The following is a 13254-nucleotide window of genomic DNA, read 5'->3' on the forward strand; positions in this document are numbered from 1 at the left end:
AAAGACCAATGACACATCAGGACAGAAAAAGTACTCTATGACAACTTAATGGTCTGCATTTAAAAATGTACCTAAGTGGACTATGAGTGTATATTCCTGGAATAGAGGTCGACCGATTTTAAGGCAAATACCAACATCAATTTTTAGTAATGAAGAATAACTTGTATTTGGGACGATGCACATTTGCAGAGGAAATGAAAATCATTGGTGTCAAAATTTAGAGAGAACACTGACTTCAACAAAATAAAAAATAATGTAAATGCCTCCGTGTGTTCATGTTCAACTTCTGGTTAATTAAAGAATTTTTTTTTAGCATTTATCCTTCAGGTTTGATACTCTGTGGTGTAAATCAGTGTACTGTGGTCAGAGTAGTTACTACAATCACCTCAAAGCCAAAGCAGTATATTTTTAAATTCAATGAGTTGGGTTCAAAAATCACATCGGATCCTAAAATTAACTAAACCTTTTGCCCTTTTTACTGATGCATGACTGGTTTAATGTGTGGTAGAGGTGGAGTTTTTAAATGTTTTGTATATTGTTCATTGTATAGTATATTCTACAAAATAGCATCTTAAGCTTATAATATGTTTGTATGCTTGTATGTTTGTAAACTCTCTTTATTAGTAACAAACATAACTGTCAAATAAAAGCAGTGGAACAAATAATCCGATTTTGAGAGTATGGATAAGTGAATTATAAAGTTGCAGAAACTGAAAAATGGAACTATATATGTGTGTGAACTGTCAGTCATATAAGCAATCAGTATAAAAGTAATTCAAATGACCTATTCCCACCATCTAATTACATACATTGCTGCAAGATAAAAATAAATCTAATATATGTTTTAGGCTGCAGACGTTACTTTGATTAGGATGGTTTGACATGATAATATTGGTAATTGCATCAGCTAAACACTACGTGTAATTTAAACCAAAAGTTCTGTTAGTTGATTTAAGAGTGAATTCAAACTGAGGTAACTTAATGAAATTGGCTTGATAACTTAGTCTAGCACAAACACTTGTACAATTTCAGACGGTTAAGACAGGTCATTAAAAACACCTTTGATTATGGAGTAAAACGTAATTTCCCTAACTTTCTACATTTTTTGGTTGAACTTTTTTTCTTAATAGTTGTCATGACTCATAAAGATTGTTTATATATATATATATATATATATATATATATATATATATATAGGGTCTAAATATTTTATTGGAGAGTATCTATCTATCTATCTATCCTTTTAATGTCTTCATACGTGCACTTTGACCTCTGTTACCATGACAACGGCAACGCGTCACACACAGGACTCAACCACACACGCCGGTGGTCCAGTTTCTATTTCTGCTCTTTTTTTTGCCAAGACAGCGAGTTTCTTTGCGACGCTTGAAATATTAACTGTCTGAAATGCCAAACCGTGGCCTCCGGCTTATCTTTCAGTCGCCGTTATCCTCGCTGTAACCGAAAAAAGACCCCGGTGTTCGTGGAGGCGGCAGTGTGTGAGTGGATCCTGCCGAGCAAAGCAGCAGCTAGCGGTAGTGGAGTCAAAATGGCGTCTGTGTGCCCACTCAACGCTCGTCTAATCCATCTGTGATTAGCCTCGTAGCTACACTCAGCGACCTGTGGCTGCTTTCTAGTGCTTCGGTTTCACACACTGGTACGGTTTGGGTACATTTTAGCGTCATGTCGGACTCGGAGGAGGACAGCCAGGACAAGCAGCTTAAAATTGTAGTGATTGGAGACGGAGCGTGTGGGAAGGTGAGACCACGACAGACACGCACATAACTTCCGCAAACACACCGTTAGTGAAGAGGACAGACCCTCAGGTGCGGCATTCACACACTGACGGTGTGTTTTTCACAACGGTTTGGTCGGTATCTGCTCTTTACGGTGCTACTGCTGACACCGCACGGTCCTACCAGTCACCATGGCGACCGACGCTAATGTAGCTCAGTTGGCTAGGAGCTAAAAACAACGCAACAGGACAAAACTCCGGAGGAGAGCTCACATCAGAGCTGTCGTTTAGGGTCATAGCACGGACAGGCAAAACATTTTAGTCATTTTTTACCTTTTACCTCACAGTGTACCGGTTTTCTTTGTCTCCTGTAGCAGACGTTTAAAGGAAAAATCCACACTAAATTGGGACCCTGTTGGCTTCTACAGTGTTGACAAAACTGAAATAAATTTGCTTGGGGTTTCTGTTTGTGTATTTGTATTTTAATTACTTTTATCAAAGTTCTTTTTAGAGCTACTGCTGATGATTATTTCATCAGTTTGATTTTCATTCATCTGACATATCTTCTCAGTTGAGATTATAAAGTGTAAGGTAAAGCTGAACAATTGATTGATTTCAAACTGCTATCACGATTTTATAACAATGCAATTAGCAAATCACAAAAGCTGCAATTAAGAATGAAGATCATGCAGTGCATGCAACTCAGGGTTAAAACTATTAAAGTCTGACTCACTGGATGTGGACCACGGACATAAGCATGCCTTTGACAATGCATTCTCTGCAGCTTTCTCCTCTGCTTCCACCATCTACATATTCTCATTTTCCAGGTTTCATTCACCATGGAGAATCAAAAACAACCTCAGCACAGCAAGTTATCACAATGAAAATTTCCAAGTTCTGCAGGTTAGACTTGTGCAACAAAGCTGCCCTGCTATTCTTTTTCTTCAGTGAATTATTCATTTAAAATACAGTGCTCACCTCATCTCCCTGCAAGCAAATGTTCATTGAAACAAATTCCCACCTTAATGTTCTTTGCCCCACTCCAGATTACTGTGGAGAAAATACAAACATGCCAGAGTTTTTCCCTGTCTGTAGCAGAATGATGATGAGGTGCATCCAGACCATTCTACACAGTGCCGTGTCAGTGCTAGAGAATTATCTAAAGCGATTAAAACTGTTGTTTTAATGTCAGTGGTTTTATAAATTATTGTCTCTTTGTGTGAGAGTCACAGTTTTGCTGCTTTCTCATGTGATGTTGCTCAGTCACATTTTAAATGTATTACACTGCTATTATTAAACTTAAGCTTGGCTTTAAAAGATTGTAAAGCAAATCGAATCGCAAATCACATCCTAATATCATTCAGCCCTAATCCAAGGTGACATCTTTATTTGTGTTGTTCTGTTTAATCCACACACTAAAAGCTCCAAAGATATATTGGTTGTAACAACATCAGCTTAATTACAACCACTGTTTTTTCACTGCTTAGCTGAACTGTAAAATACTTTACAGGGTTATTAATGACAACTGGAGAGACACAGATGGATTATACAGCTTTAAAAATGTCAAAATTATCATGATGTCAGTCATGATTATTATGTGTAACTACTGGTTTTCATAAAATAATTGTTTGCATTTCGATCGTCTTTTCAGATAAATTGAAGCTTTTGCAATTTTTTACTGTGTCCTATTCTGTTGGAATAACTGCTACTCAACGAGCTGATTTGTTGTCACACAAAGAAATGAGGGAAAAAATTCCAGATGTTAGAAAGATGTTAAGAAGATTGAAAATTGAAAAGAGCATCTCACTGGATGTCAGTATAGTTTTAAATGAGACGCATGAAAGCAAAAAGATGCTAAAAGTGGGCTATAAACTTTGCACTGCATTGCTGCACCTTACCTTTACTCTAGCTGAGTTACTGTTTTCTTTGTGTAAAAGTAATGAATGGTGCTGAATTAAGAACTAACACATTTTTAGCAGAAATAATATACTGAAACTCTAATAAGTTTATTTAAGGACTCAATTTAAGATGTAAGTCTCTAACCTCAAGCCTTTAAGTCCCCCTAAACTGTTGAAATGTGCATTAACATTTTATATACTTTAGAAAATATGGGGAAAAACCTCTAAACATTAGATAAAAGACTTAGAGGACAGGAACAACCCTGTAGCTGAATGTTGTTGTTGAAATCTAAATGCAGCTTCTTTAAATTAGGCTTCAATAAGGAGACAACCTGTTATCAATTGTGCAGTTCAGAGGAAGCTCTTTGTCTTAATTCCAATGTGTATTTAATCTAAAAGTTGTCCTGTAGTGTGGACTGCAGGAAACAATACCTTTGTAATCAGCATTTTATTAATTTTGAATCAGTCTTGAAAATCCAGATGCTTGTATTTTACAAACTGATGGACAAGTGCAGTTTTGTTCCTCTCTCAGAGATAGAATATTGGATTTAAATCTGACACAAATCCATTGTTCTAAACCTATTAAGTCAACCCAGTCCTTAATCCTCACAGCATGTACTACTGAGCATAGCCTGCCCGTGTGTTTTATTATAACTGAGATCATAAGCTCACTGTGAACGAATAGTAGCTATTTCTGCATTTATCTGCCAGTTAATTACTCTTCCAAAAGTGCATGCTTGAACATATTAGTATGAAACCCATGCAGGCTTAAGGACTTAAACACAACACAGAAAAGTTACATGTTTCAGTAAAACACATCAACTTAAAATGTCCCTTTTTAGTTCGTTTCAGTCAAATTGCTTAATTGCTTCAACAGGATTGTGTTACACTTCAGGGCTGCTGCTGCTCAGTGGGTTAAACCACTGCACTATGTGGCATTATACAGAGTAGATAAAGGCTACAGTTTCCTTAGCCTGGCTCTTGCAGCTGGCGGTTGTTTTCCATCAGTATACTTCTCATTGCATTTGGCTCCATAGTGAGGCTGCATTTAAGAAAATTACATCTGGGCAGCCCATATGAGAAATGTTGCTGTTTTCTCAATTGATAGAATAAACTAACAGTTGGAAGGGAGTCACACATGAAGACTTTGTTTTATAGATGTTTGAACGGTGGACAGAATAGTTTTCTCAGTGCAATTGTCTCTCTTGAATATATCCACACAAGCTTTAGGACTGATGTTAGTCCCTGTTCCTTTTCAAAACTACTGGACTGGATCATATTCATTACAATCATTTTAAAGACTGGGAATAAAAAGGCCTAACTTATATCAACATCTGCGGAATTTTTCCTCGTGAAAGCAAACAATAATTTGCAGCAAAGCAAGGAGGTTGTCATGACAATTCAGCTATGTTTCTTCTTCACTGCATCTCCAATCCCCGAATGAATGCGAACGCAAGGCAGGGATGTCAAGTGCTTTTCAGCTACACATCCCCTTTCCTAACTAATCTCTCTATCCTCTGGGAGAAAGAAAATGAATGTAGCAGTAATAGTGAGACCCAATGAGAAAAATGAATGTTCTCATTCTGGAAAGTCGGCATTTTCTTTTAGGGGGGCGGTGGGGGTGTGTGTGTGCAGAGAACACACACAACTCAGTTCCCAGTAGATACGCTACATTAATAACCCTCCTCACACTGCTGCCAGGTGTCAGCTCGTCACTGTCTGAATGACTTACCTGCTTGTCTGTTTTGGGCCGAAAACAGCAGCCCTACCCCCCATTTTGAGTAGGCACCACTGACTGACATCTTGAATGCCGTTTCCCCCCTTATTAATGTCAATTTGCTGAGCAAATTGCAATCGGATCAGTTTTTCTTGGACAGCATTTTCGCTGGTATTTGTGCTTGTGGTCGGTTGTCCATTCAGAAATACAGGGAGATGTGGGAAGGCTTGTCCACCTGAGCGAGATGTTTTTAAAATATGGAGTCTCACATTTAGCCAGGCTCTTAAGGCACAGGGCCTAACTTACACACAGGTCTATTTTTCAACCTGAGTTACAAGCCTCTCAGTTTCCCTCAATATTTGCTGTTCTCTGACCCATAGGGTAAAAAGGAGCTTTAGGTGCAGGCCAAGTACATTAATAGACACTACATCCCAGAAATGTGCTTTGCAGTCAAACTTCTTTTTTGCTGTTAAAGGATAATAAGGAGCCAGTTTTGATACCATGCTGTAAAAATGCACTGCCTCCCTCGTTTGAGTTACATCACATGCTCACAGTCAGCTTGCCATATTTTTTCCCTCTCTCCCAGTTTCTTGTTTCAGTAGAACTTCCCCCATTTCCCGGCATTGGTATCACTGGTGACCCTGTACTGTTCTCTGTTGGAGTGTCAGGATTACGCCAGCTTTTACATTCGCTGGTTAGTTCCAATTGTACGGTGGAAAAAAAGGACTACGTTGAGGGAGGAAAGCCAAAGCTACTGGAATGCCAAGACAAATGGCCGACAAGGCCAACGTGAGCATGTGGAATAAATTTTTGCTGTCCGAGCTTGTTATTCCTATGTTGTCAGTGATTGTTTGGGCTACTTAAATGGCCGATTTTCTCCTTGTTGCATCAGTCACCTCGAGTAATTTCTCAGTCACTCTTGAGCCTGTGACATGCTCCACGGGCTGAGATTAAAAAAAGTCTGTATATTAGTGAACTTTCAGAGAATTAGGTGGATAAATGTTCCAGAGAAATTTTAATTAGGACAGCTTTTGGCAAAGGTCAGAGTTACTGATTTAATAGGTTTAATTAAAAGATTACATTTAAAACACCAAGCTAAGCTTAGCATGAAATATTTTATATTAGAAGTAGTGACAGAATCAGAATGCTGTTTACTTCAACAGGATTTGGATAAAACATGATATGGATTATCCTATTCATATTACATCGTGTCTACTCAGGAGTAATTCGAAAGCAATCCTGTCTTATTTGAAACATTATTTGGCTAAACCTAAACCTCCTGAGAATGAATGGAGGTAGATAAGGGCACAGACTCAAGTGAAAGCTTAGAGGATTGAAAGAAAGAATTTAGTTTTAAATCCTCTAACCCTCAGTGATTGTCAAATACCACATTAAAATGCATTTGCTCCCACATGAACACTCAGGGAATCCGATTGCTTTACTTTTCTGTTGTGTTTATGTAAGCATACTGCTCTAAAGATAGCTAATAGACATTCAGCACTTCATTTTTTTTCCTATCCTCATCCATCAAAATGAATTAAACTTGGCATGTCAGGCCTGCACGATGAATTCCCATGGACTTCAGGAGAGCCCCTAACATGCTATTTTTTTCCTCCTCAAACACAACAGTGACAGTGATGGAGGTTTTATAATTTGTGGCAATTATTAGGTCTGCAGTCCGGAGACATGACACATAGCCCGGCACCTGTTTTTGTAATTCACATCGATTTTCACTGTGACACTCGAAGCGGAGTAGTGAGACAGCAGAGGAGGCGGACAATTACATCAGCGACCTTTCTAATCAATCATGAAGTTTCTGAATGTGCTTGAAATGGATTTGAGTGGTGAAACTAATGTCCTGCAGCATGGGCTTTAGGCTTACATTTCCTAAAAGCTGCAGCTGCACACGGTATTGTGGAAAAGAATCACATAGAAGTGTTGTGGTGTGATAAATTATACCTTTGTATTTTTAGAAATATTAGAAAATGAAATAGTGTAAAATGCTTAGTTTGGCATTTGGTCAGTGTAAATGAAATCAAAGTTTTTCTGCTTCTGCTCACCACTGAATATCACTTTTTCAGGAAGTTCTTTAATATACAGCACATTTTCTCTGGAAGGAGTTTTGCAGCATCTTGTATTTCGCCTTGGGTTATGCTGTGATTTTAACTTGGTGCTGATACATATAAATACAATATTAGATAAATAATATACACCGAAATAAAGTTTCTCCTTTATCCTGAGATGCTCTTTTTAAAACACTTAACCACCTTACATGGTGTATTTTTTAGATGTGCTGATAGCTGCTTAGGTGTTCAGCACTCATTCTCCTCGTCTCTTCTTTTGTAACTCTGTTTCAGACATCACTCGCCACCAGGTTTGCACAGGAGGCCTTTGGGAAGCAGTACAAACAAACCATCGGCCTGGATTTCTTTCTGAAGAGAATAAGCCTTCCAGGTGAGACACCTTCATAATCTTTTGGGAGTGCTTGCTTGTTCAGAGACGCAGCACCGAGGTGTGTTGCACAAGCACGTATTGGTACACTGCAGACTTGTAAACTGAATAAAATGCTGAGGCTATTAATTTACTAAAACAGAAAGACAAGCTTAATTGTTAGTGGTTGTAATACTGTTTATTAACCTTCAGTTTTTGGATGTTGTGTTTACTTAAAATTATCACTGTAAAAAGAATATTAACAGAAAGGTTTATTAGTTGAAATCTAACAAAGACGGCTGCTGTTCACCGTCCTATTCATGTTTTTACTTCTCATATTTTCTTGTCCTGCTGTTGCCAGGCAGAGTTTATTCTGCATGATAACTCAGGGACTGAATGTGTCTTTTCTGGTAGCGCCTCATTGTAGAGTGTCTGCCACTTCTCAGGCTTATTCACTCTGAAAGTCCTTCTCTCCAGAGCCAGCAGCCGCATTTTTTTTTTAACTCTACAAGGCCAATGGACAGGTTATGTCCAAACAGGCGAGTCTTGCTCATAATTCTGTGGGCACAGTACAGAGTAAATATATTAACATTTTATACCTATATCGTTGATCTCCGAGATCAACTGATCTTTGTCCTGCACCACATAAAACGTTGATGTTGTTGTTTGTTTATGTGGAACCCGCAGAAATAAAGCCACACTCTGTTTCCCCCTTAGATCTGTAAAATAAATGTTTATTGACTAATGCTATATTTAGACGAAAGCACTCCATTTTTACTTCCTACCATGTGAAATGGGGATTTTCAGCATTTTAAATGGCATTTCTTAAACTCTGCCAAAGCCTAAGCTCCAGAAATCTGCAAAGTGGCTCCATTCTTTCATTACTAATAAAACAACATTAAGCAAGGGCAAATTAAGTGCTAAAAGTAAAAGTTATGCTGATTTGTGAGTTGGCTCAAGGATTCTATTTTGATTTTGTGTCAGTTTCAGCTTATGAGACTTAGGAGAACTAAACCCCCAAAAATGTTGTGGTGGAGTCAGGATGAAAGGAGCCAACCATAAGCACAGGCTGGGCTCAGCTCCTTAATACAAACTCGAACAAATGCTGTTAAACGTGCGACTTCTCTTTCCAGTAGGTTTCTTTCCTGAAATAATCTCTGATCGTTTCAGTGTTAAACTGTAAGCTGTGTTTAAATACAGTTTACATATGTCTGTATCAGTGGGGCAGCAACAACACTGGGTCCAATTCCGAACTTGTTAAATGGCCCATTTTCTGGGGAATTGGGTGTTGATGAGCTGATGAAGAGGAGGGTGGCTCTGCGAGCTGGGTGGTCCCAAACTTCTTTAGGACCCCCACCCTGCCTTGTATTGGAGAGGTTATGTGGTTCTCTGGGTCTCTATGGGGCTGTAAGGGTCTTTTGCAGCAGGAGGGAGAGTAGCCTATAGCCAGCGCTGGCCCCTCTCACCATGAAGGCCCAGCTTGTCAAACTTAATGTACATTTTCCAACGCAGGGAGAGGTGAGGCGAGGCCGACTGGCACACAACAGCCTCCTCTGTGTGTGCTTTTTATAACAATACCTCTTCCAGATGTCCCTGCCAAACCAATGAGGTACAGGCGGTGAAGGGGATTGACTCGAGGTGAAATTTACTTGATAAATTCTGTCAAACTGTAACTTTCAGAAGCAGTTGGACTGCATCAACTTCATGTCACGCTAGGAAGACAGTGATATTATTAATATGCCCCTTTTTTTACTGACCTTGTTATCACTTTCGTTGGTTTAGTTGCAGTTTCTACTTTTTACAAAACGTAGGCAGAAAAATGTTAGCACTGCTGAGTCGGCATGAATCTCTGAAACACAAACAAAGCTGGTGTCTGAGCATTGGTGGATGGGTGGGGATGGCTCTTTATGACACCAAGGAGTCGTTATTCATTGCACTCCTCAATGTAGCTTTACATTGACACTGTATAGTCTGGATGTAGTGACTGTGAACCTCAGCGTTTCCTTCCTTCGCTTTAAAAAGGGGACTTATGAAGGGGTTGAGTCGTCCAGCCGTGTCCACAGTGTATGCTCTGCTCCCCGTGGCTGCTCGAGCCCAGCACAGGCCTTCATCACACCAACATAAACTCCTCGCTGTCTGGTCCTCCCTCCTCCACTTTTTGGAGCTTTTTTTTTTAACCACCCCTTTCATTTTCCAGAGGAAGAAAATATTTATTTGGATTTGGTTTTTGTACCCTTCTTTCTCTCTCTCTCTCCTTCGTTCTCTTTCCACAGGCATAAAGACAACAGTCTTCTTTTCCTCTTATTTTGTGTTTAATTATTGCTATTTTCCTTAACAGCACATAATTCTCTTCACTTTCCTTACTTGGCAGGATATGGCACAATGCAAACAGCTCTTCCCAGGCTAATAAGAAGTCATTTTTTTTTACTGCCAGGGTATTGAGAATGTTTAAATTAGAGGGTAAGCGTACCTATTCATTCCCCTCAATCTCTGGGCTGGATATTCTTGGATGTGGGGTGTAGGTGACCTGCCAGTTCAAGAGTGCTTAGCATGAAAGATTAATCGCTGATTTATTGTTTCCATTATGTATATCAACAAGGTTGACTTTTATTATAGAAATCGTTCACCGAAAACACAGGCTCTAGTTACAGCTGACCCGTTATTTCCACATGATTTTGAACTTTGTCAAAACAAACAAGTTAATGAATAAAAAAGACAAAAATATCCATAATGGAAATTCATAAATTGCTGCGTTATCACTTTGTTGCTCATTTAGTTTTCTTCTCATTTAACCGATATTCTGAAAAAAGCGTTTTAAAGAAAAGAAACAGACTCTAAAGTCTGAAACCTCTATTTTCCCTTTTCAGAGATGTAAGCGTTTTTGTCTTTTAAATGTCAATCTTTTTTGATACTAGAGGTATTTCTGTCTCTTCTCTCTACTGCAGGCAATTTGAATGTGACCCTGCAGGTGTGGGACATTGGAGGCCAAACATTAGGAGGGAAAATGCTGGATAAATATGTATACGGAGCTCATGTAAGTACACACACATTCATACTAAATCATTTATGGCTACTTTTCATTCTGCCTTACAAACATATAAGCATGTCTAGTTGAACTTCAGTCCACCAACATGAACCTGACTACTGTGACTTTGGCTATCAGCCTCAGGGAGGATTTATAGATTTGAAAATGTACAGATCAAATATATAGACAGTGGTGAAGAAGTCAGAGGAAGCAAAGGAAGAATTAGTTTTCAGTTCCCTAATAGCCATGCATTGGTGACTCTGTTCATGCTTGTTGTTACAGCTTCAGCAGCTTTATTCAGAGTCTGCCACTCCCTCCCTGTGGAGTCAAATCATAATAAACTGTCATGCGGATTCACAGTGAGTGTAGCGGGTCAATGGAGCTTAAAAATCAGCGTATCTCTACTTTTTACAGAGTTGGATGGTTTGTCTCAAACTAAACAAAATGTTGATAATAATGTAGGTCAGCACTATGAGTAATACAAATATTTTTAAAATGATGTTCCTAAACATGTACATTGAAAAACAGCTAATTTGTAATTGCATTGTAAATGCAAAACATTGAAAATTTGTTAGTATTTAGGGCATGCATGACAGAACTGAAAGAAAAAAAAAGTTACCAAATGATCTATTTACGTTCACCTTTCATTTAAAGCTCTTCTAGTGAAAAAAATAACATTGTGTTGATTAAAAATACAGCTGAGCTCTATACAAATACTGCAATTTGTACTCGTCTGCACTTACGGCAGCAACGTAACTGTCCACAGGTAGTCGTGTTGCTATAGATGAGTGCTATCTGTCACGTCCAAAATGCCTCTCGGAGAAAGCCTACTTAAAAGCTAACTTGAGATCGATGCTGCACCACAAGAGCGAACATTTAGGCACAGGCAGGAAAGTTTGTCACAATATATTAGCAACAGGAAAACACACTGCAGTCATAATTATCTCTAGAAGCTAGACAAACATTATTTTGATATTTTTTCAGGCCATGAAGCTACTTGATTTGGTGAATGTTGCTTTTTTTTTGTGGCATTTTCTGAGGCCTGCTATAAGCTGAGCACCAACAGTGTATTTATCATCATGTCTGCAGCCTTTCCTTTACCATCTTTGTCCTTGACAATCAAAATGTCATACATCATTGCCACATTACAACACTTTGCTTAGAAAGTTTGTCGTTAGCGCTGTATGGAGCTTTCACACCCATTGTTCAGCACTGTGCGTCCTGTAATCAATCATGGCTGTTCAGAGAGGCTCGCAGTAATTGTCAGAGGCGTAAGCTGTCGTCACCGACCTTGCGTGTTGTGACAGTGTGTGTCTGTCGAACAAAAAGCAACAGACACCCGTTCGGTCGTGTTGCATCATGCAGTAAACGTAGAGACATTTACTTTGGCTCATGTTCATTTCCAGTCCTTTAGAAACGGCAAAAGCTGAGGTAGTGACAGCAGATATTTGAGCTATGTCATTATTTGTCTTGAATTATGCCAACAGCTCTTGTATCTGTTTACTTTTTCATTAATTTATGTGTTCATGCAAACAACTCCTTCTGACCTAAGTGTTTGCTCAAACAAGGCTCTGGTATTATTGCATGACTGTTTCTGTCGTGCATACGGTGGTAAAGGGAGGAGAAAAATGTTTCTAAGCAGACAGCTTTCATTCATCCGCTTAGACAGTATATAACCAAACCTGACCTCTGTTCTGCAGTGAATTTATAGTGTGCTTAAAAATGATTTATGTGCAAAACATTGTCTTCGTTTTGGAACAGATCCAGATGAATCGGCAGTCTGAAATCATAACAGTACTGAACTTACCTAAGGTTAAGTCTGAGTGAGAAAACATGTCCCATTCTCTGTGAGTCTGTCCCCTATTCTAAGAGGAGCAGTGCCACCTACTGTTCCCTTTCTCATTCAATCTTAATCATTAATATGAGTGAATATGATGCGTTCATATCCATGATCTCCCTGTGGATGAGTGTAAACTCAAATAAGAGTGTAAAAACATTAACACTGTTTGTCTTGTCTTTTTCCACTGCAGGGCGTTCTTCTAGTGTACGATATCACCAACTACCAGAGCTTCGAAAATCTGGAGGATTGGTTCAACATGGTCAAGAAGGCCAATGAGGAGGCTGATATTCAGCCTGTTGTGTCCTTGGTAGGCAACAAAAGTGAGTATTACACATATATAGAACTGCACAAACAGACATGAGTTCCTTGCATGTAAGAATCATTTCAGTGGTTTTAAAAAATCAGTTGTGTGAAGGTAGAAGCTGGGTTATTTCGTATTTGCTGGACTGAGTATTTATCTATTAATTTCACCCCGATGCATTTTTCACTTTGCGTGTCTGTGTTTGTGCATGGAGGAGTGAGTGTTTGATGGTAGCAGACGTGTTTGTTAGAGCCCCAGATAACTGATTGGTGTGATAAGAGAGCTGATAAGAGAGTGAGGGTTTAGAG

At 39.0% G+C, this 13254-nt stretch overlaps 1 protein-coding gene across 3 annotated transcripts in view; it reads left to right on the forward strand.

The window, feature by feature from the left end:
• Positions 1 to 1311: 1311 nt before the first annotated feature.
• The window catches only part of rab28 (RAB28, member RAS oncogene family), an 84339-nt gene continuing 72396 nt past the window's right edge, over positions 1312 to 13254 (forward strand). Inside the window, exons 1-4 of one of the 3 annotated variants that reach the window (XM_051954925.1) lie at positions 1312 to 1758; positions 7708 to 7804; positions 10726 to 10814; positions 12836 to 12965. In XM_051954925.1, the coding sequence (XP_051810885.1) occupies positions 1684 to 1758; positions 7708 to 7804; positions 10726 to 10814; positions 12836 to 12965 (391 nt within the window). In that variant the 5' untranslated portion in view covers positions 1312 to 1683. The remainder of the gene's footprint in view (positions 1759 to 7707; positions 7805 to 10725; positions 10815 to 12835; positions 12966 to 13254) is intronic. The other 2 variants (XM_051954924.1, XM_051954923.1) reach the window with 2 other exon arrangements.

Source organism: Acanthochromis polyacanthus, chromosome 10, assembly GCF_021347895.1.
Source record: "Acanthochromis polyacanthus isolate Apoly-LR-REF ecotype Palm Island chromosome 10, KAUST_Apoly_ChrSc, whole genome shotgun sequence".
In the NCBI taxonomy this organism is placed as follows: domain Eukaryota; kingdom Metazoa; phylum Chordata; class Actinopteri; family Pomacentridae; genus Acanthochromis; species Acanthochromis polyacanthus.